The sequence below is a fragment of the Eptatretus burgeri genome, chromosome 15 (assembly GCF_056783735.1).
Source record: "Eptatretus burgeri isolate ZD-2024b chromosome 15, Ebu_testis_v1, whole genome shotgun sequence".
Lineage (NCBI taxonomy): Eukaryota > Metazoa > Chordata > Myxini > Myxiniformes > Myxinidae > Eptatretus > Eptatretus burgeri.
The window spans coordinates 42,533,117-42,559,363 of NC_140975.1; the positions used below are offsets into that span (position 1 = coordinate 42,533,117).

The 26,247-nt window shown below is 42.6% G+C and overlaps 1 protein-coding gene across 1 annotated transcript in view; it reads right to left on the reverse strand.

Annotated features, from left to right (window-relative positions):
• Nucleotides 1-2,705: 2,705 nt before the first annotated feature.
• Nucleotides 2,706-26,247, reverse strand: part of CHMP6 (charged multivesicular body protein 6) — a 24,002-nt gene continuing 460 nt past the window's right edge. Inside the window, exons 2-8 of the mRNA XM_085858113.1 lie at nt 13,380-13,489; nt 11,022-11,109; nt 10,731-10,817; nt 10,539-10,604; nt 8,815-8,895; nt 5,391-5,454; nt 2,706-3,095 (exon numbers count right to left, since the gene is read on the reverse strand). Coding sequence (XP_085714239.1) covers nt 3,046-3,095; nt 5,391-5,454; nt 8,815-8,895; nt 10,539-10,604; nt 10,731-10,817; nt 11,022-11,109; nt 13,380-13,489 — 546 coding nt within the window. The 3' untranslated portion in view covers nt 2,706-3,045. The remainder of the gene's footprint in view (nt 3,096-5,390; nt 5,455-8,814; nt 8,896-10,538; nt 10,605-10,730; nt 10,818-11,021; nt 11,110-13,379; nt 13,490-26,247) is intronic.

A 26,247-nucleotide genomic window follows, 5' to 3' on the forward strand; every position in this document is an offset into this window, starting at 1 on the left:
GGTCGACGTGGAACACATCTACGTCATACCTTGGCTTGTCGAATTGCTCCAGCGAATGTAGGAATGAAAAAAAAGTTATAACTCCACGCTATAATTCCACGGCGACCCTATGGCCTGTAAAATATAGCCAAACGGCGTAGGGCCTCCCTGAGGCCACCTGTTTCTCTGCGGCCGCCGCACGTTTCTGTCAATTCAGAGGGTGTACGGCCGCCGTATCCTCGCCGTAGAACAAATGTGACCTAGGCCTTAATACTTGGTGGAAGCACTTTTGACAGCAATTACAGCTGTGTGTTGGGATTGGTCTCGACCAACTTTGCACACCTTGATTGGGCAATATTTTCCCATTCTACTGAACAAAACTGTTCAAGCGCAGTCAAGTTTCACGGGGAGCGTTAATAGACAGCAATCTTGAAGTCATGCCACAGATTTTCGATTGGATTTAGGTCGAGGCTCTGACTGGGTCACTCAAGGACATTTACTTTTTGTTCCTTAGCCACTCAAATGTAGCTTTGGGTCATTATCATGCTGAAAGATGAACTTGCATTCCAATTTCAAATTTCTTGCAGAGGGCAGGTTTTCCTCTCAGATTTTTCAGTATTGTGCTCCATCCATTTTCTATCCTGACCAGTGCTCCAGTCCCTGATGAGAATAATCTCCAAAACATGATGCTGCCACCACCATACTTTGGATGAGGTCCTGTGTCGGGTTGGCGCCAAACATAATGTTTTGTATTTACGCCAAAAAGTTCCACCAGACCACAAAACTTTTTGCCACATGGTTTCAGAATCTGAGTGTTTTTTTTTTTTTTGCATCTACCGTACAAGCCAGACTTGTGGAGTGCTTGGGGTATTGTCAAATGCACACAGTGACCAGTCTTTGCCATAAAGGCCTGTAGCTCTTTCACAAGTTGCCATTGGCCTCTTTGGAAGCCTCTCTGATCAGTCTCCTCCTTGCTTGGTCATCCAGTTTGGAGGGATGGCCTGATCTAGGCAGGGTCTTGGTGGTAACATACCCCTTCCACTTCTTAATGGTTGTCTTGACTGTGCTCCAAGGGATATTCAAGGCCTTTGAAATATTTTTATACCCATCCCCTGATCTGTGCCTTTCTACAACTTTATCCTGGAGGTCTTTTGAAATCTCCTTGGGTCTCATGGTTGAGTCTTTGCTGTGAAATGCACTATCCAACAGAGGAAACCTACAGTAACAGCTGATTTTATTCTGAAATAATAAGAATCACTACGATTTAACACAGGTGGAGGCCAATTAACTTGGTGTGTGATTTTGAAGGTGATTGGTTACACCGGAGATAATTTACAATTGCTATTATGAGGGGGGTGGATACTTATCCAACTCAGATATTCTAGTTTTGTATTTTATTTAATTTTCTGAAATTTGTAGAATTTGTTTTTCACTTGGAAGTAGTGGGTTATTCTTCTTCTTCTTCTTCTTCTTTCGGCTGCTCCCGTTAGGGGTCGCCACAGCGGATCATCCGTATGATCCGCATCGTGATTTGGCACATGTTTTACGCCGGATGCCCTTCCTGACGCAACCCTGGTCGCCTCTTACGGCACAGGGATATGGTACACCTATTTTAACCGGGGTATACACCGGCCCAGTACACTGTACTCACTTCGCCGACCTCGTAAGGATGACAGGATGATATGAGTCAACCCCCTGGTGTATTAATTCAGTGGCCCAACGGGGCTTGAACTCAGGACCTTTTGGATCCCAAGCCACTGCCCTAACCACTGCGCCAACACCAGGCTACTTGGAAGTAGTGGGTTACGATGTGTAAATAAAAGGTGGAAAAAGTCTGATTTCATGCAATTTAATCCCAGGCTATAAGGTAGCAAAAGGTGAAAAATTTGAAAGGGGGTATAAACTATCAGCACTGTATATGCCAAGTTTGGTCAAAATCTCATCACAAGTTTGTGTGGTAAAATAATTTTTTCCTTGACATGACCGCTGACCTGTTGATGCCAAAATCGAATCCATTCAGCTTTGCATCATTATACATACTTGTATCAAGTTAGCGTGATAACAGAATTTTTACCTCATCACCTCTGACCTTTTCCTCTCGACTCTAAAATCTAATCAGTTCATCTTTGCATCATTATACATTCTTGTACCAAGTTTGACTTAGATCCCTTCAACCATCAAGTTATCACGGTAACAAAAACCTATCATGCATGGACAGTTGTATGGACAACCCAAAAACATGCATCTGGCAACTTCGTTGATGAGGCACAAGCAAAAGGGGGGGTGGGGGGGGTAGAGAAATCAACCAGCATTGTGAATTGTGGGTGTGTCAATGATATCAACGATAGTTTGTTCACCAAGCCTTTTACACCTATGGTACCACAACTCCAAAGTTTCAGACTTTTTCTAGTGCACGGTAAAACATTGGCCTACTCTAAAATAATGCAAAAGGTAAATATCGTGGTAAAACGCACACTAATCGACTTGAAAAACGATGCACCACAATGCTGTGCAGCTTCCAGCCTATGAGAGTAAAACAAAACAGTAACAATTTCAGAGAGTGAACAGAACTTTTATTTGAAATCATTTTCATATCTGCAACTACTTACAACATGCACATACAATTGCAAGCAAAATACAAAACAAGTGAAAATATCTTCACCAGCACCCCGCCTCCCTCCCTCAAATTGCTACAAATGATAAGCTTTCAATCGATAATAAATCCATTTATCAAATAATACAAAAAAAATCATGCTTACACCTTTCCAACCTAAAGATATTCCATGATCTGTTACATTTTCAGGGTGAATTATTTATCTCCAATTTTATCCACAAGATCCAACATCTTCAATTCAAGGAAACACATTCTTATAAACGTGGGAACATGAATCGCGTGCACTGGTAACTCTAAATAAAGATTATTTTTAAAGCAACATTGATGTTACGTAACCTAAAAAAAATAGAATAAACATTGAAAATCTGGGCAAATCAACAAGTTTATTGACAAAGGAGACAACTGCAAAAAATAATATGTAATAAAAACATGAGATGAGCCTTCTCCCGAGTTCATGATGCTGCGAGTGCCGGTTGTTCTCGTGGGCACGTTGGCTCCACTACTGTACACAGCACAAACACAGCATAAACACAGCACAATCTCCACATCTAATGTGCAGAAAATGAATAACCACATAAATAAACTAGATTAAATAAAATAATGATCATTAAAAAAAATTCCGGAAGTTTAGCGCGACTGAAGCAGTCTTATACACCACCCTTACACATCACACCAGTTAACATGTCCAAGTACTGCTAAACTGGAGGTTCTTGGAAATGACAAAAAGCCGATTTGTGTTCTGCAGTGTTCAAGTATCTAATTCAATTTAAGTAAAGGTTTAAAGACATAAATCAATGAATTCTGGGGTTTACCGCCATTTTACCCAGTATCTATTACATCATCCTATCCAACAACACATCAACATCCAACACATCATCCTATCCAACACGTTATATTAGTTACTCATGCCTGTTGTTTGTGTCCTTTATGACGTCCTTAAAAACAATGAGTTTCCTGTTTAGAACGATTTTCAAATTTGTTTGACTGCCAGACAGGCAGACAGAGTAAAATAAATAAATTAAAATCTCACTCCTCGCTGCGCATGTGCAGTCAGGACAAGTTCAGAGCCAAAGTACTGCTAAACTAAAGTTTTGTTTTCTGATTCATGTTCAAAATATAACATTATATTTAAAGAAGTTGTTCCTCAATCATAAGCTGACATTTGTAGACAGACAGACTGATAGACCCCACTTTTCTCTTTGGGCACACAAGGTAACAAATAGACAAATAAATGAGACAGACCGACATATGATAAAAAATTTCAATTTTCGTCATAACAAACAAAAATAAAATCAACTAGAACGGCACTCAGGAGAGCACATACCTCTGCCAGGGTAAACAGTTTACGTTTTGGATCCCACTAATACTCGTTAATCAAGTTTTGTCATAACTCATCCATAACTTTTTGAAATATTGTGCTATACTACAGTATATCGTTTTGGCCCCCATCTCACAATGGTGAAGAAAGAATCACTTTAAAAATTTTAAAATTCTCAGATCCAGATTCGGATTCGGATCATCACCAAAATGGAATAATTTATTCCTTGTCACACACCCAACTGGTCAATCAAATTTCGGCAGAATCAGTCCACAACTTTTTGAGATATCCTGCTCACAGACAAACAAAGAAAGAAACTAAAAAGATGTCAGGCAGAGCAAGATACTTGCAAAATCCCTCAAACACATTTGACCTGAAAAATAATTATTAGTGGTTGAATTCAATGAACAAATATGTAAATCCTCTTCAAATTTCAAGTCAATCAGATGAAAATTGAAGATTTTAGAAATCTGGCCTATGTTAACCTTTTGAGGTCAAAAAGTAATTAATGCTTGAATTCAGTGATCTGATGTGAAAATCCTCCTCAAATTTCAAGCCAATCAGATGAAAATTGAGGATTTTAGAAATAGAATGAAGTTGTTGATCTTTGGCTTATGTTGACCTTTTGACCTCAAAATCAATAGGCTTCTTGATTATGACCAATTCAACCATTTGGTGAAGTCTTGTGAAGATCAGTTTCAAATTGTGACCAGTAGGCAATTGACATACAGACAAACAGACAAAGACAGATTCACAGCCCATCCATCCATCCATTGGGACCATACTTGGCTATTGAGCACAATCCTGGATGGGTCATCACTCCGACACAGGATACCAGCAAGCTGGCACTCATTTTTGCAGAACTCGGAAGAATGACAGGCAGAGTTAACCCTACCTGGTATTAATTCAGCAGCTAAGTGGGATTTGAACTCAGGACCCTTAGACCCCAAGCCCACCACTCCAGCCATTAAGCCAACACCAGGCATAATCACAGACCAGACCAACCAATATACTTGTGAATCTTCAATTTCGAATGTAACTGAGACAGACACACAGACAGACAGAAGTGAAAACATAACGTCCATCCACCTTTGGTGGTGGAGGAAATTAAACGTCATGTGAGAGAAAATAAAAAATAAATACAAAAACATCATATAAATAAAAATAAAATAAAAGTATGTATTTTATCTTTTGACGAGATTGTTGATTGTTTGGGTGTCACATTGGCATCCTGGCACCATCCAACAGCAGCAGTAATCTTGAGCAGGAAAATGGATTTGGCCAGAGTACCAGCACAAAATGACAAACTCATTTCCAAATGGCACTGTGGGATCATTAACTATACACCATAAAATGCTCCCAAATAGGTCAGCTTTAAATGTCCTTCAAAATTATGATGATGCAACACCCTACCTGCAAAGCACATATTCCACACACCATTACACCCCCATCACCTTACTTCCATTTCCACATACTTACGGTCCTCCAGTGGTGGTGTAGGCAGCTCTGGTAGGGGCTCCGTTGGAACATCAGGAAGAGCATCCTGAAGACAAACACATAGAGTTGGCTCCATAAATGGAGATATGACAACGACGTTTGAAACAAGCCTTCTACAAGTGATAATCGGTATCAATGTTTATAATATGAGCAAGCTACGTAATAATCGCACAAAATCAACCTCCCGGAATGTAAAACGATTTCTTTTAGTAACAATTTTTTTTTTTAATCAAGGTAATCAACAGAAGTAAAAGGACGGTATCTGTCCATTTTCCTACCTCCTCCTCCGCTCGGTACATCGTCACCAAACTTTGGAGGCATAATTAACAATGTCATGCAATTCAGCTTACGGCATTTAAATTTACTTACGATGCCTGCTTTTATTGCGATCGACCTCGTCGAAGATAAACTTCTCTCAAAGTGTTCCCCATGCTATATGAAGTCACCACATTCCAGTTGGATTGACATTGGTGGTGTTGGGCCATCCCTAGGACATCTCATCACTTGCACTCAGCAGATATACATAATAGTCTATACCAGTTAGTGTGTGTGTGTGTGTGTGTGTGTGTGTGTGTGTGTGTGTGTGTGTGTGTGTGTGTGTGTGTGTGTGTGTGTGTGTGTGACCTCCATAACTCTAAAACCATGAAACCTAGTGGCCTGAAACTTTTGCATGGATACTAAGGGAACTCCAAAGGAGTGCATGAATGAAAACTGGGTGTTTGGGTAAATTTAAGCACCCCTTTTGAAGATAATTTATGGCCTTATTTAATTATGTTCTTTCTCAAGACTTCGTCCTTGGTCAGCCCCTTTATCAGCCAGCTCACCCTCGCTGGGGTCTTAATTCGCCATTGTTGAGGCCTGCTCAACAATGCCTTGACTTGGAACAGGCCACAACGGTTTCTTAACGATAAGCACTTCACTTTCCTCACTCATATCATCAAATGCCTCAACTTCAAACCTACAAATCGCTGGATAGATTGCAATGCTTATAAACGCTAAAAGACGCCAGTGTTCATGGCTTCATTTCATTTCCGCACATGCGATAAGCTCTAGAATCTCTTAACCCAAGTCGAATTTCAAAATTTAAACTGAGGAATTGACTTTAGCAACAGTTCCGACTGCTACAGTTCATTTGTCCAATTTGGACATCGTCCAAATGTCCAGAGTTGTATTCGGACATTATTTGATACTCGGGACGTGTCTGGATGGCAGTTTTCTCAGGACGGTGATTATCTATGGACAGGTCTGGACGTTGTTTATCTCTGGGTGGTGTTTGTAGTATGACCGGAAGGAAATACATTTCTGTCATTATTTTATTTCCATCTTCACTGTTATTCCATGCAGAATCATTTTGACGAGACAGCACGAATCATAATTAACACTCCACCGCAAGTCTGCCTTCCCTTCCCATCACGCTTACCCCTTTCCAACCCCCTCCCTCCTCCATTCCCATACAGCTGTCTGGGTATTTATAAGCATTGCAGCTGAAATGTGATCAGCTCGAGAATCTCTTAACCTGAACCGAATTTCAAAATTTAAACTGTGGAATTGAACTTAGCACCAGTTCCGACAGCTAAAAAAAACAAAACAAAGAAAGTATTTATTTCTCCAATTCTAATATTGTTTGATACTTCAGATGTCTCTGGTCATCTCCGGACGGTGTTTAATATGACCTAGCCAGCCGTTCTTCATCAACTGCTTCGTTTGAGTGCTGCTTGAGTGCTTAATCGTGGTGGGTGGAATTGATTCCAATGTACTCAATTACAACCATGGAATTGAAAGGGATCGAGTAGTGAACTGGAATCGATGTCAATTCCGAGCAATTCCAACTTCACAGAAAGAAGCGTTTTTTTTTTCTGGGAATTTTTTTTCATCCCTGTTGGGCATGTTCCAATTACACATGGTCTGGTAATGTATTAATTAAAAAGGAACACACCCCTGGGGCGTCCTGCTTGAAATATAGCAGCACAAGCAAGTCACTTGCAAACTAAACACACCCCAAGAGCATGGTCCTTTGAAATGAATAGCAAGGCATTTAGAGTGGGCCGGTAAAGCGTGCTGATTGCTTTGCTGATGGACAAATGGGTAATAAATCGACTGATAAAAGTTTTGACAACATGTCATTCAAAAGGTCCAGAAGTGCAGTTTGGAACTATTTTGGGAAGGTTAAATAAGACAGTCCAAAAGTTGCATGCTCACTTTGTTCAATAGACATTGCATACGTTCAATAGACATTGCTCCTCTGTTGCATATTGTTCAATAGACAATAGACATAATACGTCCAATATGTGAAAACCAAACACCAGAGTACCCATTAGTGACGGTTGAAAATGAGGATTCAAAGAAACCAAAGTCTGCAACAGCAACAAGTTCGCTTTCACAATCGATGATTGAAAGCACTTTCGCCCCGGTACGCTGCCTTACCATCCCCTCACGCTGACTTCTCCCCCCCCCCCTCGCTGCCTTTACATTCCCCTCCCCCATGTTGCCTTCCCATTCCCCTCCCCTCACACTGCCTTCCCTTTCCCCACCCCTCTTCACATCTTTCTCCCTCCTCTCCCCCCACCTCTTAGTACTGGAATCCCGTCAGTGAAGCGATGGGTGGTATTTGCTGGTTAAGAATAAGACAACACAATTCTATGAATTGTTTATTCATAAACAGTTGCTTCATATGACCTACAAAATCAGTGATGGGGTGAGACGGGAAATTATGTTCAAAATGAAGTTTGCCTCATAATCGTGTCCAGGACTCTTGAAAGACTGCAAATTAGCACTTTCAAGACACCGGTCATGACACATTCATTAAGTGCACACGCTACCAGAACCCTCAAGCTTTCTAACAATGCATATCTGGTATTATGTATGTGAGCAACCAATGCACCTCAAAAAATTTTTTTAAAAACCTCGAGCCAAGTCGATGGTGTGCCATCGCAAATCCTCACATTTCCCACCGAATGCAAAGTTGAAAGATGGCAAAAAGTTCCACCAAGAATGAATTGATATCAAGTTTTAAGTAAAAAAATTTTTTTCTCCGTTTTCACTACTGTGATCCGAAGTTTCTACCACCAGGGGCATGAACCGGGGGTCACATCCAAAAAATCGTTACATATTTCATGCGTCCCCCAATGTTGATTGCATATTCAAAGTTTCATTAAAAATGTTTTGAAATGTTCCGGCAATTGCATTTTCTTCTTATCAGACCTTTATGACCCCACCTTAGGGGCAGGGCAAAACATGTGCCACTGCTCTTGCACCTTCTTTCCATGTGGTGATCAAAACCACCAAGTTTGGTGATTTTCTTCCCAACCGTTTAGGAGGAGATAGCGTGACAGACAGACAGACAGGGCCAATTACAATATCTTCCCATTTTTCTCAAAAAGCATGGGGATAATAAGTAAAAACAAACCTGGGTGATTTGTTCCAATTCAGTCAAAACTGCATCTTCATCCTCATCTGACAGACCTCCAGCCAGCAAGTCATCAATTTCCTGTTACAAACAGTAAAGACACAAATAATTCCAATAACTCCATTCTCCACTCAACCCACATAAAATGTAACCACCATCGTTCCCTGGTTCGTTCTCATCTGCTGATCGACACTCAACATTTGCCTCCTGTAGTGGACCGTTTCATCAAACCTTGAAGATCACCACCCTCAGCTTACATGCATCGTCGTAAACAAGCTTACATCGGTCGATGTGGTCAAATTCCAACTTCCTACCAGCTTCATAGTGGGGCAGATAACAGCAATTTTGAGAGGAATCGTGCAAATGATGATACAAGCATCAAATTTGGCACATTTGTTCTCCAGTGGATTCTAATCAAATCTGCCTGATTGGACATTTGAAAATCCAAATTTTGAAAAATTTAAATAAAAAAAAAACTTCTAAAAAGTCAAGATCACAAATCAATGTTGGATGCTGACTGAGATTGGTGAATGTTTCAGAAACATCATCAAAGATGTTCCAAGTCTGCCATGCAGTTTTCTTCCCTTTACCGCGGAAGGCAGACACGACGTCACATCCAGTGAACGCATGGAAGTATGGGATCCCTCCAGCTTTCTCAGGCCCTATTGCAGAAACTACCTCATGGACTGGAATCCATCGCACCTTGGCTCCTTGGCCAAAGGCAATCTACATGTTCTCAAGACCTAGTTCCTGTAAGGATGGTAGTACAGATATTGCTATGACTAGTACGTCCGTGTCATTAGCCTTAATGATAATGGACTTGCTACCATCCGTCGTTGCATCCCTGGCGTGTACAAATATTCGAGTGTCAGCTTCTTCATGACAATATGGAGACAGCATCCAGTGACTTCCTTGTGTTGCTAATGGCATCTTCTCCTTTTGTGACAATGACTGTGCTTGTCATCTGTGCTTCACACATCTTTTCCGCAAGGAAGTGAAACAGCTCAGTCTTGTTGCTGTCATCTCGAAGAAAGCTTCTCCAGTTACTTGGGGTCTTACTGGTTGCTGTCACTTTTCTTCTGATTCCTTGCCCCCTTTTCGACCTTGCCTCGGACTTCAGACTTGACTTCTTGTACACATCAAACACTACGTCCACCCTCTCGTACCTGGCACCATAGGATTCCACCTTTGGGATGATGTCTTCTTTAGCATAGTCATCAAATATCTTTGAAGTGCGTGGAGGTAGGGCATTGATAAGTGCTAAGCCATCAATGATGACTGCATCTCCCCTTGGTTCTCTATCTGGGATGTTCACTTGCGCTTCAAGAATTTCAGCCAGCTGTGACTTCAAATTTTTTTTGAAGTTTTTTTTTCTTTTTCAAATTTTTCAAAATTTGGATTTTCAAATGGCCAATCGGGCAGATTTGATCAGAAAGCCCTGCAGAACAGAAATGGCAAATTTGATGATTGTATCATAATTTGCACGATTTGTCTACTATCTACTACACTATCAGTTGAACGTCTGACCTGGCCTGCTGGTTCGTGAAAGACTTGGGTCCAAATAACATTTTCCCCAGCCGAACCCACAGAAGATTCGAATAATTGTACCCATCGTAGTAGTAGTAGTAGAAGTAGTAGTCGTAAATGTGAACAAACAAAACTCGAAGAAAAAAATTCCCAAGAAATTCTGTAATCTTATGAGGGAATCATAAAATAATTGTTACCCTTTGGTATGCAATGCCCTCCTCTGTTTCTTCCATAATTCTCTCAACATCTTCGATGGACATCACCTGCTCACCACACACAGGAAATCGCAACAAAATTTGGCCAAAAGTGTCAGTTACAAAGTGTAGGATGTCTCAGTTATCAGGATGGCTGAGCGTGGCTAAGAATTCCAATCATGTCCAAATACTGACCTCATGCATCTTTTTCAGGCTGTCGTTTCCAACCTTCAGGCCTTCCATGACCTTGATTTCAATCTGAGCAAACTCAAGGTCCTGTACCTGTATTGATGTATCGCAAAGAAATAGACAAATTCATTAGGGAATGTCTATGTATTCGTTGAAAACAATGGAGCAGAATGAAGAGGATGTGACAAAGGGTATGTTCCAGTGCATTTCACGAAGATGCCTTTGTGTAAACGACCCTCCCCTTACAAACAACATCAAAAAATAATTATAAAATCATTCACTTGTAAGCATTATTACCATGTTCTCCAAGTTGGTGATCTGTGCATCAGTCTTCTCCAAAAGCTGCTCCTGATACCGCTTTTTCTTTAATAAAAGCAAAGCTTTGCTGGGATTGGCAAAGGAGAGAGGGAGAAAGATATATATATATATATATATATATATATATATATATATATATATATATATATATATATATATATATATATATATATATATATATATATATATATATATATATATATATATATGTTGGTTCACGAAAAAATATTTTCACGAAAAAAATAAGTGACCACTATATCCGTTATTGTTGTGTGTCTGTCTGTCTGTCTGTCTGTCTGTCCCGAGCATAGCTCCGTGGGTTTTGATCTGATCCTGATAAAATTTTGGTGGGAGGTTTATATCATGATCTAGTTGTGTTTTCCTGAAAATGGGCATGGTGCGCCTATTATGGGCGGAGCCACGCCCCAAAAACATGTGTTTTTAGGGGGTAGCCGATTCCAATTTGCATCTTCTCCTACCTAGGGGGTTTGTCGAATCTGACAGGGGTTTCGGTATTTGGTTACCCAATGGCACCTGCATAGCCCCACGGAGCTCGATTTTTCATTTTTGTCCCAAGGTCAAGGTCACAAGGTCACGAACTTAGAAAATTGTGATTTTGACATAAAAATCCATCTTCTCCGAGGGGTTTGTCGAATCTGGCAGGGGTTTCGGTATTTGGTTAACCCAATGGCACCTGCATAGCCCCACGGAGCTCAATTTTTCATTTTCGTCCCAAGGTCACAAGGTCACGAACTTAGAAAATTTCGAATTTTGACATAAAATCATACGACCACCCAAACTTTGAGAGCTAGGATGACTATTTTTTATGCATAATCTTGAGGTCATTCCCCACCTAAAGTCTTGAGACCATTTTGCTCTATCTCGAACACCTTGCCCGTGGCGCCCCCTTAAAGTTTGTTTTTACGCTGATTTCATCAAAGTATGGATAATCCGAGGAGTGCGAAATGCCATATAGCCTATATGACGTTATATTGTTCCTGGAATGTTCCAGAGGAAGTTTTGCACGAAAGGTCATAATCCTTGACCTTTGACCTTTAAAGTTCACAAAGGTCAAATTTTCAAAGTTGTGGGAATCGAACCGGGTTTTCGACCTTCTTCGACGAACTAACTCCATTAAGCTATAGCACGTATCTTGTTTCGTTATTTTAATGTCCACAACATTGTTTTGTGACCTTTAAATGTGATGCAAAGGTCAAATTTTTAAAGTTGTTGAACGAAACCGGGTTTTCGACATTTTGAAGCTAATAACCTGTCACTCGTACCACATCATGTTGATCATTTTTATAACTTGGTCAAACATTATCACATTGTCTCATCCTTGACTTCTGAAACAATCTACATCGTCAAATACCGCTCGTGAACCATCGTCGTCTTCAGACTTGTGTGTGTATTATATATATATATATATATATATATATATATATATATATATATATATATATATATATATATATATATATATATATATATATATTGGTTTGAAACTAGTCATTATAAGAAAAATACAAAGGCTTTAGGGTATGGTGAATAATTATTTCTAAAATCTGGGACACTAATGTCTCCTTCCACCATGAACTGTTCCTGTGCTCGAGCAGCATGAATGCTGCCTTCCTTTGTCTAAATCCCCCTTTAACCGGGCCAGTGAAATTTTCCTGCAGGATGCGTTCAATTTCACTCCAGTGAACGCAACAGTCCATTGGTCAAGTTATGTCATCATGTTCCCACTGCTCTCTCATCAGAGCACTTTGTGAAACTGAGCAAAACAAAACAGCAGCAGAATGAAATGGCATCAGGTTCAGGGAATGAAAAGCTGTTCAAGTGACATTTCAACACAGTGGTTACTCAAGAACAGATATGGCTGTAAAGCAATGTTGGAATAAAAATGCAAAAGCTAAAATTTGCAGACGGCCAAGTCAAGAACTGGAATAGGAAGTGAGGGATAATGCCAAAAACCTAGTTAACATCCATGAGAACAGTCCTGCAACAACTGGTGATGCATATGGCTATCAATCACATCCCCAAAGCTTCATGAGGATACAGAAACTGTAAGCTCTGCTCTCGGCTGAAACCTCTCAGAATGGTTACATCCTTTGGAATAGAACATTTCACGGTGCGAACGAGGCAACAGAAAGGAATAGGTTGGGGAGTGAGGGGAGGAGGTGGGGTGTAATAAGTAAGGATATTTGGACAGTGCCGAAGGCTTGGCATGTTGATGCAATGCAAGGATTGGGGGGGGGGAATAATTGGAAATATTAACATTTGCAGATGCAGTAAAAGGTCATGATGAGGAGGATAAGGAGTCATGTGATGACATACGATTTCTGTCCATTCTTAAGCAATCGTCTTGCAACATCACGTTCCTTTTCCAACTGCAGCTCAATGCGCTTCTGGTACTGGCGCAGTTTGTCTCTCTGCTGCTTTAGTTGCTGTGTGATGTCAGGGGTGAGGGAAAAAAATGTTGAAAAGGGGAGAAAAGCGAAAATAAATCAGATCAGGATAATGGGAATGGTAGTAATAGACAAGGTTGAAGAAAGGGGGTGGGGATGGTGGAGAGAAGACAAAGCTAGAAGGGCACTCTTTGATGTCGCGACGTCCCCAGATATGCCTCCGCTCACATTATTACATCATTATACATACATGTACGTTTTATTTAGATCCCTGAACCTAGATTCAAAACATTAAATAATTCTGGCTGCCAGACCATGCAGCCAATCAGGTTGAAGTTGAAAACATTCCCCATGACTATTAGATCATAATAGTGAAGTTTTATGTCGATTGATGAAGCTGTTCAAGAGAAAATATATATTTTTTAATATTTCCGTTGAATCCAATATGGCTGCCATACCATGTGACATTAATTATTTGTGAACAGCCTGGTATCCCCAAGGCTTGGGGAACATGTGGGTGAAGTTTCCCTTCGATCTGTCAAGCCATTCTGGAGAACAGGGTTTTTAAAGGTTTATTCTTCAAAAAAAAATCAGCTGCCAAACCATATGACCTATGACATCAAAGGTGGAGAACTTTTTGTTCCTCATGGATAGGCGATCATACCTGTAAAGTTTTGCCTTGATCTGTTTAGCTGTTTTTGAGAAGATTTTGAAGACTTTTATGTTAAAAAAAAACATGGTTGCCGAACCACGTGACTGATGACATCATCATTTTGTTTCCCTCATACAATTTAGCCCAATATGACCCTCAAAAATTTTCATACCGATCGGATAAAGCATTCGACGTATTCAATTATGATGTCAAAACAAAGCCATCTATGACATCATCAAAAAAAAATCACACTTGTTTCCCATGGGGAGTACTTGACATGTGCCAAATTTTTTTCCATGGAGCAGTTTCGAAATACAGAGGTCCAAAGTTTTTCCTTTTTTCCAACATGGCTGCCACACCACGTGACCTATTATTTCATAATTATCATTAAAACATTCTACACGAGTAGTTGCCCCTATGGTGAAGATTTTGTGTCAATTGGATAAGCAGTTTCAAAGAAAACAGAAAATTAGCATGGATGGACGGACGAACTTATGTACCGACAACGCAAAAACATAATGCCTCCAGCGACTTCTTCAGCACAGGCAAATAAAAGGTGCAATGCTTGCCCCTTAACCCAAAGGTTAATGGGGTGCTGGGGTGAGGATAGTGTAGTAGATCGTAGAAAAATCGTGCAAATTATGATACAAACATCAAATTTGGCATTTCTGTTCTGCAGGGCTTTCTGATCAAATCTGCCCGATTGGCCATTTGAAAATCTAAATTTTGAAAAATTTGAAGGAAAAAAAAAAACTTCAAAAAAATTTGAAGTCACAGCTGGCTGAAATTCTTGAAGCGCAAGTGAACATCCCAGACAGAGAACCAAGGGGAGATGCAGTCATCATTGATGGCTCAGCACTTATCAATGCCCGACCTCCACGCACTTCAAAGATATTTGATGACTATGCTAAAGAAGACATCATCCCAAAGGTGGAATCCTATGGTGCCAGGTACGAGAGGGTGGACGTAGTGTTTGATGTGTACAAGAAGTCAAGTCTGAAGTCTGAGGCAAGGTCGAAAAGGGGGCAAGGAATCAGAAGAAGAGTGACAGCAACCAGTAAGACCCCAAGTAACTGGAGAAGCTTTCTTCGAAATGACAGAAACAAGACTGAGCTGTTTCACTTCCTTGCGGAAAAGATGTGTGAAGCACAGATGACAAGCACAGTCATTGTCACAAAAGGAGAAGATGCCATTAGCAACACAAGGAAGTCACTGGATGCTGTGTCTCCATGTTGTCATGAAGAAGCTGACACTCGAATATTTGTACATGCCGGGGATGCAACAACGGATGGTAGCAAGTCCATTATCATTAAGGCTAATGACACGGACGTACTAGTCATAGCAATATCTGTACTGCCATCCTTACAGGAACTAGGTCTTGAGAACATGTGGATTGTCTTTGGCCAAGGAGCCAAGGCACGATGGCTTCCAGTCCATGAGGTTGTTTCTGCAATGGGGCTTGAGAAAGCTGGAGGGATCCCATACTTCCATGCGTTCACTGGATGTGATGTCGTGTCTGCCTTCCACGGTAAAGGGAAGAAAACTGCATGGCAGACTTGGAACATCTTTGATGATGTTTCTGAAACATTCACCAATCTCAGCCAGCACCCAACATAGATTCGTGATCTTGACTTTTTGAAGTTTTTTTTTTTTTTTCAAATTTTTTTAAATTTGGATTTTCAAATGGCCAATCAGGCAGATTTGATTAGAACCCCCTGGAGAACAAATGTGCCAAATTTGATGCTTGTATCATCATTTGCACGATTCCTCTCAAAAATTGCTGTTATCTGCCCCACTTGGAGGGGGCACATTCCTTGGCAATATGTGAATTGCTTTGGCAAGATAACGTAGATTGCAGACAACAGCCCATGCATCTCCAGCCTGTCTGTTCATAGATCACTAACAAAGACATCTTTGTTAAATTCAAACTGTGACTCAATGTAATTTTCACCATATTATGGAACACATCATGTACAAGATGAAGAACGTAAAGCTGGTTTTATTGGATACTGAACTCTAAACTGGCATCCCAGAGGTTGCGGGTTCAAATTCAATCAAAGCCAAAGACATTAAGGATTTGGATTCCAAGTTTAACCCAGAGGTACAAATCGAATCGCTGTTAGTAAAGACACAGCTGCAACACTGAGGACATTCTCATTTTCCTGCAAGTGGCACTTCATATTTCTCCTTCAAATCCTTGAACAGAAACATACATATACATATGGCCCTCCGTATTCTTGAGAGTTACGTTCCTGGAAAACCTGACAAACACAATTTGCGAGTATGGATACATTGGTTTCATGGGAAAAAGGGGGTTAGGTTCCTGGGTCAGACTGAACACAATGGGGGAAATGGTGAATGTTTAAGAACAATGATTAAAATAAACAAATGACAGCACCGTATACAGAACAGTGTATTTTTCTTGATGATAATGATGATGACGAGGATGGTGATAGGGAAATCAGAAGGATGATTCATGCCCCCTGTAGACACACTTGCACCCTAACACATTCACTTTTGCACTTAAACTCATCACTCTTCTGCCTCATACCAGCAGACTCACCTTTCCCACTCATCTTACTCATCCTCCCCCTCATGTCCCCGGTGGTGTTGGTGGTTTGGGGGATGGGAGCCAACGTGGGGGTAGGTTGACGGGTGCTTGCAAACTCACGAATACTGGAGGTCGAAGGGTCGCGAATTAGGAATCAGTATACATTTACGAATCCACGAATACATGGAACTCACGGATATGGAGGGTTTATCCTTACAAGTCTCCCAGTCCCTGCCGCTGAAAACCATCCCCATAGTATAATGTTGCCACCACCATGCTTCATGGTCGGGATGATGAGCTGTGCTCAGTTTTTGCCAGATAGCACTTTGCATTCAGGCCAAAGAGTTCAACTTTTGTCTCATCAGAACACAGAATATTTTGCCTCATGCTCTCAGTCTTTCACGTGCCTTTTTCCAAACTCCAGGTGTGCTGTCATGTGCCTTTTTCTCAGGAATGGCTTCCGTTTGGCCACTCTCCCATAAAGCCTAGATTTGTGAAGTGCCGCAGAGACTGTTTTCCTTCAGGCAGGTTCTTCCATCTCAACCAAGAAACTCTGTAGTTGTCAGAGTGGTCAATGGGTTCTTGGTCACCTCCCTGACCAACATCCTTCTTGTCCAGTTGCTCAGTTTGGGCAGATGGCCAGCTCTAGGAAGAGTCTGGATAGTTCCATATTCTTTCCACTTCCTAATGATGGAGCTCACTGTTCTCTTGGGACCTTTTTATTGCAACAGACATCGCCCGGATAACTACGAAACGCCGACACACCTATAAAAAGACTGGATGCCGTCTAACACACTCACCTTTGGTGGGATCCTCGTGCCCAATGTCGATTTACCGTTCCTGTAAGATTACTGAAGTAGATGGGGAACAATGTTGGCAGCCACGCAACAGATGACAATTGGCTGAGGGAACCGACGTGACGCAAACTATTAACTACAGTAGGCCAGTCAACCGCTTGGGCTAATTACCTCCAGGAGCACTATGTCTGACCAAACCTGAACGTGATAAGTCAAGACATAGTTATTTTTACCACATGGGGTTTAATCAGCAAGTAAAGTGGGAAATGGTGGGAAAACAACAATGGCAATTCAAGTAAGAAATGGCGGGAAAACACAGGAATGATAATTCCAATACAAAATGTCGGGAAAGTGAACACAGGCAATGGCGATAATGATATACAAATACTACAGGACATATACATTTCCTCTTATTCACTACAAGTCATTCGTTCTATTGATGCCTTTATCAATCACTGAGCACTGTAATTAATTGATGCCAAGACACACACCTGAAGAAGTGAGAGAGAGGAAAAGGGTGAGAAGAAAAAGCAGAAGAAGAAGAAGAAGAAGAAGAAGAAGAAGAAGAAGAAGAAGAAGAAGAAGAAGAAGAAGTGCGAAAGAGTTAGTGAGGGGTCATCTGCAAGCTCCAACACACCTTGCCACAATCCAGCTGGATTGTGGCCACTCAATAATCTGGCCTGATGGTCCATAGTTCGTCCCCCTAATGCTCCCTCCCGGATTCTCCTCTCTGCTCACGCCCCCGATCTCCTGGGGTGCCTGATAGTATTGGGCTGGACAAGATGGACTGTACGGCTTTGGTGGAAACGTTTCCGGTGAGGTGAGGTGGATAACTCCAACGTGGCTGGGCGGCGAGGTGGATAACCGGGCTGAAGCAAAGGTGCGCAGGGCTTGGTGTGGAGAGGTACATGTGGTGAGGTGAGGTAAAACGAAAGGCACGAAAAGAACAAAGTGCGAAAGAGGTGAGCGATTTGTAGAAAGAGAAGGAAAGAAAGCGAAGGAAGTGCGTAAAGTCCCCAAAGTCAGATAAGTCCCAAAAATGAAGAAGAAAGTGTAAAACCGTCGAGGAAAAGTCAGTGCATCTCGAAAGTCTCTAAGAGTTTCTCTACTTTCCCTGTGTCTTTCCCTTTATTCCTTCACCCCCTCCTCGCCCCCCCCCCTCCTCATGACTCTGGGATCCTTGTTGGTGCAGAGGTCACGAGGTCGGACTGACCCTCACCAACGGTGACTGGCCAGGTCCGGATATCTGCCTGGCAACGGAGCCCGATTGGTGGGACAGGGCCTTCATGGTGAATTTCCCGGGAAGGGGGATGAGGCGAGAATTGGCACGTATGTCACTTTGCGATTGATAACTTCCTGTGCAAAGAAGCCTCAATGACTTCCTTGGAATGGGCTGGGGAACCCACTGCCTTGATTCTCTGTTCGAACAAAAAGGAATGATTTTGAGATGGTGCGATGTGTGCATGGTATTGGTAGGAAATGGTTTGAGTTGAGAATGCACAAAGGAAAAGAACATGCACTTAAGCTAACATTTGCAATGCATATATGTCCAAATGAATATGATACACACTTAACAGTCAAGCAGAATACAAAGGCATAACTATCTTTATCTACATGGATGCGCTTTGTCCTCCCTGACGCTCACAATCGTGACTACATATATATATATATATATATATATATATATATATATATATATATATATATATATATATATATACATATATATACATATATATCTTCTTCTTTCGGCTGCTCCCGTTAGGGGTCGCCACAGCGGATCATCCGTATGATCCGCATAGTGATTTGGCACATGTTTTATGCCGGATGCCCTTCCTGACGCAACCCTGGTCGCCTCTTAAGACACAGGGATATGGTACACCAATTTTAACCAGGGTATACACCGGCCTAGTACACTGGTACTCACTTCGCCGACCTCGGAAGGATGACAGGCTGAGTCAACCCCCTGGTGTATTAATTCAGTAGCCCAACAGGGCTTGAACTCAGGACCTTTTGGATCCCAAGCTGCTGCCCTAACCACTGCGCCAACACCAGGCTATATATTATAATATATATATATATATATATATATATATATATATATATATATATATATATATATATATATATATATATATATATATATATATATATATATATATATACCGGGCGTAGTGGCGTGCGCCTGTAATCCGGCTACTCGGAGGCTTGGGTTGAGGATCGCTTGAAGACAGGAGCTCTGCACTGGGCCGTGCAATGAGAGGGTGTAGGGCAGCCCGGAATCATGGCGAAACCCAATCCTTATCCCTGTGTCGTAAGAGGCGACCAGGGTTGCGTCAGGAAGGGCATCCGGCGTAAAACCTATGCCAAATCAGTATGCGGATCATAATGGATGATCCGCTGTGGCGACCCCTAATGGGAGCAGCCGAAAGACGAACAACAACATATATATATATATATATATATATATATATATATATATATATATATATATATATATATATATATATATATTTGAAAGTGTGTCTGTCTGTGTGTCTGTGTGTGTGTTTGTCTGTGACCTATACACACGAAAAGTACTGGACTGATCCTCACCAAACTTCACATGCTGACAGAACCTGTACCCGGGAGTGTCCCGATGTAAAAGAATTGTACTTCCGACTTCCAGTTTCCGAATTATGACGTCATCACCTGATTGCGTAATGTTAATTTTTCAAGTTCATCCGATTGACATGGGGCCAACGCCATTTGCAATAGAATGAAAAAATAATGCTGCAGTCAATTGAAGACAATGACTTCCGACTTCCCGGTTTCCGAATTATGACGTCATCACCTGATTGCGTAACGTTAATTTTTCAAGTTCAGCCAATTGACATGGGACCAACGGAATTTGCTGGAGAATGAGAATTAATTAAGTCGCAAATGATGACATGAAACCAGCCTCACATTGTTGAGGCATTATGGTTTTTTATCTGATGCGGCAATAAATCTTAACATTTTTGAACTCGACTCTTCTGCATATAAAACATGGCGGGGAAAATATAATATTATAGTGGTGATGAAAAAAAATAATAATGGTGGCAGCCTCTACAATTTTATAATTAACTGTGACATATACTCCTTCAGACCCGCCATCATCCACGGGATTCCTGTGCGGAGCACAGGTATCCCTGCTAGTATATATATATATATATATATATATATATATATATATATATATATATATATATATATATATATATATATATATATATATATATATATATATATATATATATATATATATATATATATATAATCTAATATATAAAGCTCTTTTGAAACACTGATTGACGAGCTGATATTAAAGATTGGTACCTTCAGCATGACGTAGAAAGCTGAAATATTGCATACTGAAGGACATCAAAGCCAGTACACCAGGGGGGAAAAAATCCCAGAATCGTTGGACAACATCCATCAATGAAAATATAAATAAAGGAAAAAAAAGAAAAAAATGCAGGTGAGTAACCTGAGAATGGGGAAGCACGGTAAATTTGTGTGCCAATGGAAATCGAAGCTGATATACCAGGAAAAAAAACAACAAACAAAAAAAAACAACAAACAAAAAAAAAACAACTGTCGGAAAGCATCCGTAAATGAAAATATAAATAAATGAAAAATCAAGTGCAGGTGAGCAACCTGAGACAATGGGGAAACATGGTTCATATGAATATATACATAAGCTGGGTTACATGATCAAGATCAGATTATTTAGACTTTGGTAACCAGATTGATGTTTAAAGCCATCACAAAAATTAACCCAAGAATGCACCATGGCAAAGTTGGGCCAAATGACCCCATTTCCTTTTTAGGTCATCTTTTCGAGCATGACCTAATAATATGGGTGTAGATGTCCTTCGATCCGTCCGTCCGTCCGTTGCGAAAATGACGATTTTCAAAATCTATCTCCTACATTCCTCAAGCAATCTTGAATTTTATTGTGGAATATGAATCTATGGGACAATCTCTAAATTTGGTCGGGCCGGATTTTCGATATTTGCTTTCGCGTCACGTGACTTCAAAGTTGGCAAAACTGCCCTACCTTCAGGAGGCTATATATTTTCTCGCAGAGATGACCGTCACTCCCGCACGGGGTAATTTTTGATGTCAGTTTCTCCCCAATCCTATGTTATCGAGCAGTCTCATGTTGTTGTGTTTCTTTAATATATTTTTTTTACATGCACCTACACATAGAGAGAATTGCCTTGCGGCGAGGTGGTGGGGGGGAGGGGGTTGTACCCATAACATGACCCTGGGTACCCCTGCATGTTTGCAAAATTTGGAGGAGTTTGGCCAATGGGTACGGAATTGTATATAAACCAAAGAAAAGGCTACATGCTTCACAATCAACTGGCTCTTGTGGATACAGATAATAGAAACATAACAGCACTGTGGCACAAATCACATTAAAATCAATCTGTCTGGCAAGAAATTACGTTTTGTTTTGTTTTTGCACTAATTTTAAAATCCATCACAAAAGTTCATTCAAATTTGGTTTTGCTGTGTTGTTTATCCAAAAAAACCATGGTATTCCAAAAAGAAAGTGTGGGTGGGCATAGATACAATAAAAACTAGGGCACTCGGTAGGGCGAAGGCATACCTTCGCCACGTAATGCCCGATCCACGAGGACATATTGGGCCCAATACATTTTTGAAATATTGTGCTATATATCGTTTTGGCCCGATCAATGGTGAAGAATCACTTAAAAAAAACATAAATAATTCTCGTATCCAGATCCAGACTCGGATCTAAACCAAAATTGAATCAATCTGCCGTGGTCACACACCCAACATGTCCTGCAAGTTTCGTCCGAATCCGTCCAAAACCTTTTGAGATATTGTGCTATATTGTGGAGCCGGGCATCGGCGGCGAGCACGACCGCTCGGTGAAGCAGTAGGGTTGACTCCGCCGAACACCCGGAATCTAGATCATACCTTTCGGAAAACTCCGAGGGTAAGGGTCCCTTACCAGACCGTGAATCGTCAATAATTCCACCACGTGGTACAGGGTTATTTGCCAATCTTCAAAATACCTAGAGATCTACGTGGCGAGTTACCGGGTATTCGCACCCTCGACGGCACTCGTACGAGTCGAGCCATTAGCGTGCCCGACCCGTGCGCAATCCGAGCAGATGGATGTCGAAGTCCCGTCAGTCCAAATGTACATTTACAGCGGCAACAGCCTTTGTAATTCACCAACACGCGCCATGCTAAGCCAATAAAAGAAGCACAAAAACGAGCTGATACATTTAACAAATGGATTTATTTATAATGGGGGAAAGGAGGGAGCACGCAAGAAGCAGAGTTATCCGACTATAGAGATGCAAATACGTACAGCAAAGAGCACTTAAACAATTCCAACTTACAGACGGGCCCACCGACACACACACACACACACACACACACACACACACACACACACACACACACACACACACACACACACACACACACACACACACACACACACACACACACACACACACCCAGAAGGACATGGACCTGTCCACCTCGTGTGGTTCGGCTGACACGGGCGAACCAGGCCAGCGTCGATATGCGATGATAGAATCCAGAGCTCCCTTCAGCGCTCATCCCGGCAATCAAAACTCTCCTCTGTATCCCAAACTGTCCAGAAGGCAGGAGGTTTCTCTGCCACTTCTCCAAGTCTTTGAGTTGAACGTCAAAGTGAGGGCTGATAACTCCACACCTGTTCAACATGCCCGTCAGATTGACCACAACCTTGCCTGCTCGATGGTCATCAACTATCTCAAAAACTCTAGTTCACCGACAGAGAGACAGAGCGCAACCAACTTGCGGTTCTTGTGGAGGAAGGATCTCTCTTCTCGGTCCAATTGCACCGCAACATTATTCACCCTTCTCCAGGGGAAGTGGGGGGGGGGGGAGAACCCACCTCCACCCTCCCTGGACGGTTTTGGCGCACATAATTGCTCGTCGCCCTGTCATTGGCCAAAACGGGCGGCAAGTCCGTCGATTGGCCCGGGGGCGTGGTGATGTCACGCGGACCACCTTGCTCACCGTCGCGGGGTCTGATTGGCTGAGTGGTGGCCACCTCACTCGTAGCACGCTGATTGGTCGAGGACCGCTGCGAGGCTCCTCCTTGAACTCTGCCCACCATGGTGTCGGCCAGAGCGAGGTGAAGGTGAGGGTGATGCTGGCATTGTTGTAGTTGATGTTGGTGGTGTAAAAATAAAAGAAAATCCTATCAAAATAACTCTGCAGCGCATGTACATTTAATTTAGCATTAGACACGGGACGGGGACCCTAATTAAAAACACATACTTACCGATGTAACTGTTCTATAGGACCTGTATGTTGAGTGCTCACGACTTCCAGATTCACAACAATATATCATTTTTATCCCAATCTCTCAAAGGTGAAGAATCACTTTAAAATTCTAGTAGTCGGATCTGGATCCGGATCTCCACCAAAATCTAATCAGTTCATCCTTGTCACACACCCAACCTGTCCACAAAATTTCATCCGGATCCATCTTCAACTTTTTTGAGATATCCTGTACACAGACAGCCAGCCAAACAAACAAACAAACAGCCAAACAGAAAGGGGTGAAAACATAACCTCCTTCACCTCCGGTGGCAGAGGTAACAAGATGAAGAAAAGAAGGGAAAGAAAGGAGAAGAATAAGAGTAATGTGCAACGGTGATGGTGAGTTGAGAAAGGAGGACCTAAAGAGTAGTGTTTAGGAGAATGGAGAGGAGAGGAAAGAAGAGGAGTTAAAAATGTCTGAAAAATAAATGCCTCTTCCAGTGAGCTTGTGATGTATCAGTAGTTTATGATAATGTATGCACACATAGGTGCACCAGGGCATGGTTGGTTACAAAATGTATTTGCTGTGACCATCACCAAACACCTCCAGCTTGGGTGCCACGTCACACACACACACACACACACACACACACACACACACACACACACACACACACACACACACACACACACACACACACACACACACACACACACACACCTTCAGGGTCGGCCCTCTTTGGCCTTGGCAGACAATATAAATGTGACATTGCTTTTCACCACCGTCAGCTGGCCCAGGCCAATGCATGGGTTTGATGAGAGTTCTTGCCGACTCGAACTTGTGTGAACACCGGGTCTCACGGAAAAGTATAAACATCTCAAGGAATTCTGTAAATACTGTAAAAACCCACAAATTCCAAAAGTGGTGCGACATGACCTGAATGTACACATGAGAGTTCTGGATTACGCTTCTGAGATCCTGACCCGTGGGTGGGTGGTCGGGTGAGGCCCTCACGTAGTCATGACAACCGTTGCGGTGTAGACGGCGGCGCCTCGACGGACGGGAGCTGATCTTGACCAAACTGAGCTGAACCTGACCCGTGGGTGTGGTCGGGTGAGGCCTTCGCGTAGTCATGACAACCGTTGCGGTGTAGACGGCGGCGCCTCGACGGACGGGAGCTGATCTTGACCAAACTGAGCTGAACCTGACCCGTGGGTGTGGTCGGGTGAGGCCTTCGCGTAGTCATGACAACCGTTGCGGTGTAGACGGCGGCGCCTCGACGGACGGGAGCTGATCTTGACCAAACTGAGCTGAACCTGACCCGTGGGTGTGGTCGGGTGAGGCCTTCGCGTAGTCATGACAACCGTTGCGGTGTAGACGGCGGCACATCGACGGACGAGAGCTGATCTTGACTAAACTGAGCTGAACCTGACCCGTGAGTGGGTGGTCGGGTGAGGCCCTCGCGTAGTCATGACAACCATTGCGGTGTAGACGGCGGCGCCTCAACGGACGGTGGACGGGAGCTGATCTTGACCAAACTGAGCTGAACCTGACCCGTGGGTGTGGTCGGGTGAGGCCCTCGCGTAGTCATGACAACCGTTGCGGTGTAGACGGCGGCGCCTCGAGGGACAGTGGACGGGAGCTGATCTTGAATAAACTGAGCTGAACCTGACCCGTGGGTGTGGTCGGGTGAGGCCTTCGCGTAGTCATGACAACCGTTGCGGTGTAGACGGCGGCGCCTCGAGGGACAGTGGACGGGAGCTGATCTTGAATAAACTGAGCTGAACCTGACCCGTGGGTGTGGTCGGGTGAGGCCTTCGCGTAGTCATGACAACCGTTGCGGTGTAGACGGCGGCACCTCGACGGACGGTGGATGGGAGCTGATCTTGAATAAACTGAGCTGAACCTGACCCGTGGGTGTGGTCGGGTGAGGCCCTCGCGTAGTCATGACAACCGTTGCGGTGTAGATGGCGGCACCTTGATGGACGAGAGCTGATCTTGACTAAACTGAGCTGAACCTGACCCGTGAGTGGGTGGTCGGGTGAGGCCCTTGCGTAGTCATGACAACCATTGCGGTGTAGACGGCGGCGCCTCGCCGGACGGTGGACGGGAGCTGATCTTGACCAAACTGAGCTGAACCTGACCCGTGGGTGTGGTCGGGTGAGGCCCTCCGTAGTCATGACAATCGTTGTGGTGTAGACGGCGGCGCCTCGAGGGACAGTGGACGGGAGCTCATCTTGAATAAACTGAGCTGAACCTGACCCGTGGGTGTGGTCGGGTGAGGCCCTCCGTAGTCATGACAATCGTTGTGGTGTAGACGGCGGCGCCTCGAGGGACGGTGGACGGGAGCTGATCTTGACCAAACTGAGCTGCCTTTTACCAGTCCAACGGTTTATATCAAATGGTCGATGAATTGGAAACAAAACAAACAAAAAAATAAAATGTACGTGGAGTAGTTTTGGAGTCTCAGGA